The 5,140-nt window shown below is 36.0% G+C and overlaps 1 protein-coding gene across 7 annotated transcripts in view; it reads left to right on the forward strand.

The window, feature by feature from the left end:
• LOC106875898 (uncharacterized) overlaps window positions 1–5,140 on the forward strand; it is an 80,862-nt gene that overhangs the window by 35,417 nt on the left and 40,305 nt on the right. Inside the window, exon 1 of one of the 7 annotated variants that reach the window (XM_014924210.2) lies at window positions 1,352–2,011. The exons of 5 other annotated variants lie outside the window; for them this stretch is intronic. In XM_014924210.2, coding sequence (XP_014779696.1) covers window positions 1,983–2,011 — 29 coding nt within the window. In that variant the 5' untranslated portion in view covers window positions 1,352–1,982. Of the gene's footprint in view, window positions 1–1,351; window positions 2,012–5,140 lie in introns of those variants that run through there. One more of the 7 variants, XM_014924212.2, reaches the window with a different exon arrangement.

The following is a 5,140-nucleotide window of genomic DNA, read 5'->3' on the forward strand; positions in this document are numbered from 1 at the left end:
CATCAACACGTATTGTTCAGTTTCAATTGCAAGTTGGTACCATCTTACCATTCAAGTGTGGGGAAAAGACCAAACATAAAATGGTGGTGGCAGTGGGGGGGGGGCAAGGGTGAGAGCAGCAATTTGTGGACTTGGAAAGGTATGAATATCACCACTTCCCATATTCCTCCACTGCAGATCCAGCACCTTCAGTAAAAGACTGTTTGTATTTTGTAGGTTCAGAAGTTTACTTCCCAACCACATGGTTCCAAGTTCAATCCCACTGCTTGACACATTCGGTAGATGGAAACTGAGAGAATCCCTTTGTATGTGTGTTTGTCCCCCATCACCGCTTGACAACTGGTGTTGGCTTGTTTACATCCCCATAACTTAGCAGTTATTCTAAAGAGATTGATAGAATAAGTACCAGACTTTTAAAAAAAGAAGGGGGACAAGAAGTGCTGGGGTCAGTTTGTTTGACTAAACCTTTTAAGGCAGTGCTCCAGCATGGCTGCAGTCACATGACTGAAACAAGTAAAGGACGTTTCTTTTTTTTTCTTTATCTTTCCTCTTGTCATTTAAAAAATGTTAAATTTTCATAAAATTTCCTGTCAGACTTCATTAAACTTCCAATTTTATTTAAGCACAAAAAAAAAAAAAAGACAATAATTCCTTCTGGAATTTGCTACACGGAAGTTAATTATCAAATATTTCTTCCTGTATATGGTGTGGCGATTGTTTCTCCTTGAAATAGTTTCTTTTCAAAATCATTGTTGAAAATATCAAAAGTGTTTCTGTCTTGAATGACTGGAAGATTGTTTCTTTTAGGGAGATATTTGCGTTAATCCACAGACACGGGTTAAATAGTGAGAGGAAACGGCCTCTGAGTGACTGTTCCCAGGGAAATTACACTCTGCAGGTACCTGGGAATATTGTTGACAGCTAATGATCAACATGACAGTAAAAGGCTACAGTAAAGAGTTTATTTTCATTTGAGGTTACGGCAAGGAGCATGTTTTTTATCATATAACACAACTACTTTGTACTTTGGACACGGACACACACATACCTATATAGGTATATTTACATTCATATATATATATATATATACACACATAAATACATGCACTCACATAGATACATACATATATATATATATACACACATATACATATAAATATACATACATATATGTGTATGTGTGTATATATATTATTAGATAATAAATCAAATGGTATATATTTATATATATATATATATATATATATATATATATATGTATATATATATATGTATATATGTATATAATATGTATGTATCCATATATAATACATATATATACACACCCACAAACACACAAACACACACATACGTATGTCCTCCTCAATTGTTTCACGTGAGAAACATTTTCTTTTCTCTTTAAATGTGGGCAAAATAATTACCTTTTTCTGTTGTGAAACGAGCTAAAAGCAAAGCGGGGAGGGTCACGTTTGTGTGCAGGCCTGATAAATGGACTTCATTTGATAGGGTGTGAAAAGAGAATCCTAACGACAGCTCATATGTCTGTCCACCTTAACCAAACCAATGATTAATTTATGTTGATTTTTTTCTTTTTCTTTTTTTTTCAATAACATTTTCCTGGCATGAAATCATTACAGATTTGGAATTCTTTTATTCTTTCTATTATTATTATTATTATTATTATTATTATTATTTTCCTTTCCACGTTGTCATCAGCAGTGACAATAGTAGGAGTTGTTTGAAAGGTGTAACACACACATTTAGACAAAAATATTCAATGTTGATCCAAGCAGTCAGCCCGAATGGATTTTTAAACTTTACTAGACATGCTCGTAGTTTGTTCTGTTTGGCAAATTTGTAAATGTGAACTCCAGGTACTTAAAGAACACACACACACACACACACACAAACACACACTTATTTTCACTGGGTTTATTGTCAATATATTTCATCATAAGACGTAAGGATTAATATCAAATGAAATGGCTTTTTCCTGTCCGAAATTCCACAAGTAAGTATTCGAGTTGTTTATTAAAACATTTCTATTGCTGTGAGAAGTGTCTGTCTGTTTGTCTGTCTGTCGGAGAATTATTCGTTTTCCTTGATGCAGTTAATGAATGTTAGTTATTACAGGCTGTGTGTCTGCGTATAGGTATTGATCTATGTATGCGTTTGCATGTGTGTCAGTGGGTTGGGAGACAAATCGAGTTTGCATGTGTGTGTGTGCATGTACGTGTGTGTGTGTATAAACAGATTTATTAACCTCATTCAGTAGATTATAACTACGTCAGCTGTTACTAAAAGCTTTTCGAAGACTTTATTGATATTTAGAATCAATGCAATAATAAACATCCAACATGAGTAAATGGGGACAGAAGCTGTTTGTCTTTGCTTTTGGCTTTTATTTGTCTCAGTCATTGCGCTGTGGCCAAGCTGGAGCACAATCTTGGAGGGTTTCAGTGGAACAAATCCATCCCATTTTTTTTTTTCTATAAAGTCTGGTATTTATTTTATCAGTCTCTTTTGGCAAACTGTTACAGGGGCATAAACAAACCTACACAAAGACACACACCTAGATTTACATATATATATATCTGTTGAGATATTCTGTTTCTTTCAATTATTTTAAATATAACAAAGAATGTAGTAAAATAACTTAGTTATCATTAAGCTAGTGTTAGGAACATAAACTGTGACCAAGGATTGGTGGAAGATTTTAATTCAAAACTTATGAAAACAAAACATTTGTACTACAGAGCCAGAGGGGCTTTCAGCCGGGTTGGTATCGAAAGGATTAAAACAATTTGGTTTAGACTTGCTTTAAATCATAACGAGTGATTAGTCATTTATTTCGTTTAATTTCCTCCAAACACACTGGTTAGCTTAGATTATTTGCATTGCTAAATCTCAACAAAAGTGCTTAGTGTTATGAAAATTCCTGGTTAAATAGAGCATGGACTTATTATTTACTCAGTTTTTAATGCATTGATTGTAGATTATGAGTAAACAACTTTACTGTATTATTTATCGAGACTTGCTCTCTTTGAAGAAGCAGATCAAAGGAACAATTTCAAGTTGGCTGACCCCATCACGCATTACATTACTGTTGTGGGTCTTAGGACTCACAGGGTCAGTTACCTAGACCGAGATCACATTTCTGCCCCTGCCTCAACAGGACACCAGTCCATTGCAGCTTCACTCATTTACAGATGAATGGACTGGAGCAATGAGAGAGAGGAAATATTTATTCAACTAAAACCCTTGCTTAAAATATTCACTGTCATGAATAGCCACCCAGATGATTAAAAATTTGGTATACGCAATTGAGGCAGTATTAAATTAAAGTAGCTATCTGTGTATCATACTCAATGCATGCAAACTGTCAATAGGCCAGCTACTGCAGTATTTGTCTTGAGATAGCATCACTTATAGAAGTTCTGTGTTAAAAACACAATAAATATTAGAGGGAGAGACGACAGTTTACCTCAGCAGAGGTCTGCAAGAGCATTTCAGATTTATTTCAGCCTTTTTAATGCATTTCTCTGAGAATCTTGAGAGTGAATTTGGTAGATGGAAACTTAAAGAAGCCTGTCATGTGTATATTTAGACAGATAGATAGACAGACAGGTAGATAGACAGACAGACAGACAGGTAGATGTGTGTGTGTCTCCTTTGTCTCTCCTTTGTCTTGTATCTCTTTTGTCTTGACATCATACAAAGGATGTCATTCATTCCTAATACACTGCGAGAACAAATCTGACCATGGAGAAATATCACCTGGCTTGGAAATAGGTGAGGGTTGGCAACAGGAAGAGCATTCAGTTGTAGAAAATTTGCCTCAATAAACTCCATCCAACCCAAGCAACCCTTTAAAAATGGACAATAGAATTACATGAAACTGTAAAATGAATGCAGTGCCACAAAGATGGCTTGAAAGCATGTCATTAAATCCTCAATACAGGATTATGTTAGAGATATGAATCATTGTCTATGAAGAATCAAATTATTGAAGTACTATTTCCTACACTTGTCTATGGAGGAAACAGTTTCCCTAGAAATCTCACATTTGGAATTTCTGATTCATAATTTTCAGTGATGCTCCAATATGTAGCCATCTTTCCTCACTCGATCACAATTCGTTCAAATTATAGCCGGGTCAGGGGTTTCCTCTTCTCATGTCTTTATGACATTACTCTTAAGAGTTCATTCATGGTAGTGGTGGTGATGATGATGATCACAACAGCAGCATATATATTGATTGGAAGAGTCCATTTTAGAGGGAGGGAAATACCAATGGTTGATGAATATAATGACTGGAAGAGCTGATTTTAACCAGACAGTTTTGCTGGATAGGGTAGCTGAGAGAGAGAGATAGAGAGACCCACCCCCTGCAACAATTTTATCTCCAGGGCTCATTATCATCTTCATCTTCATTTAACATCCACTCTCCATGCTGGCTTGGGGGTCAGATGGTTTGACTGGAGCTGATGAGCCAGAGCTGCACCAGGTCCCAGTCTGATTTGGCATGGTTTCTACAGCTGGATGCCCATAAAATATATTTTGGATGTTATTTATGTGTGTAATTGTAGTGGTGGTGCTGGTGGTGGGGGTAGTTGCTGCCACTGCTGCTGTTTCTAATTAGTTCACTTTAGCAACCCACTAGAACGACAGAGAGGAACTCATACAAAGCACAGGGGGAAACCCACCAGTTCACACATGTGCCATCTATGTGAGGACCACACCTCACACATATCAGGTCTTTCTATGTTTGGTTGTGAGAATCAAGCAGTTGAAATATGTTACCCTCCTCCTTCCACTCCTTGCCAATCTGTTATTCTATATCCTGGTTGTTTTCATGTTTTAGTAGCTCAGCAACAGCAACAAAAGGGCTTAGCACCAACCCATGTGATGTAAAATAAATGCGGTTTTCCCAGAATTTTCTCTCTTTTTTTTTTTTTAGGGTATTTATTCCCCATGCATATGCACAATGCTTGGATCTAGGAATGCAATTGTTTTTTTTTGCTAGTGTTTGGAGAGAGGCTATGTGTGTGTGTGTAATAATTTTTTTGTTTGTCTGAGATAGATTTGGATAGACAGTAATGTTATTTTCATATGTAGTGATAATATATATATATATATA

The sequence above is a fragment of the Octopus bimaculoides genome, chromosome 24, assembly GCF_001194135.2.
Source record: "Octopus bimaculoides isolate UCB-OBI-ISO-001 chromosome 24, ASM119413v2, whole genome shotgun sequence".
In the NCBI taxonomy this organism is placed as follows: Eukaryota; Metazoa; Mollusca; class Cephalopoda; order Octopoda; family Octopodidae; genus Octopus; species Octopus bimaculoides.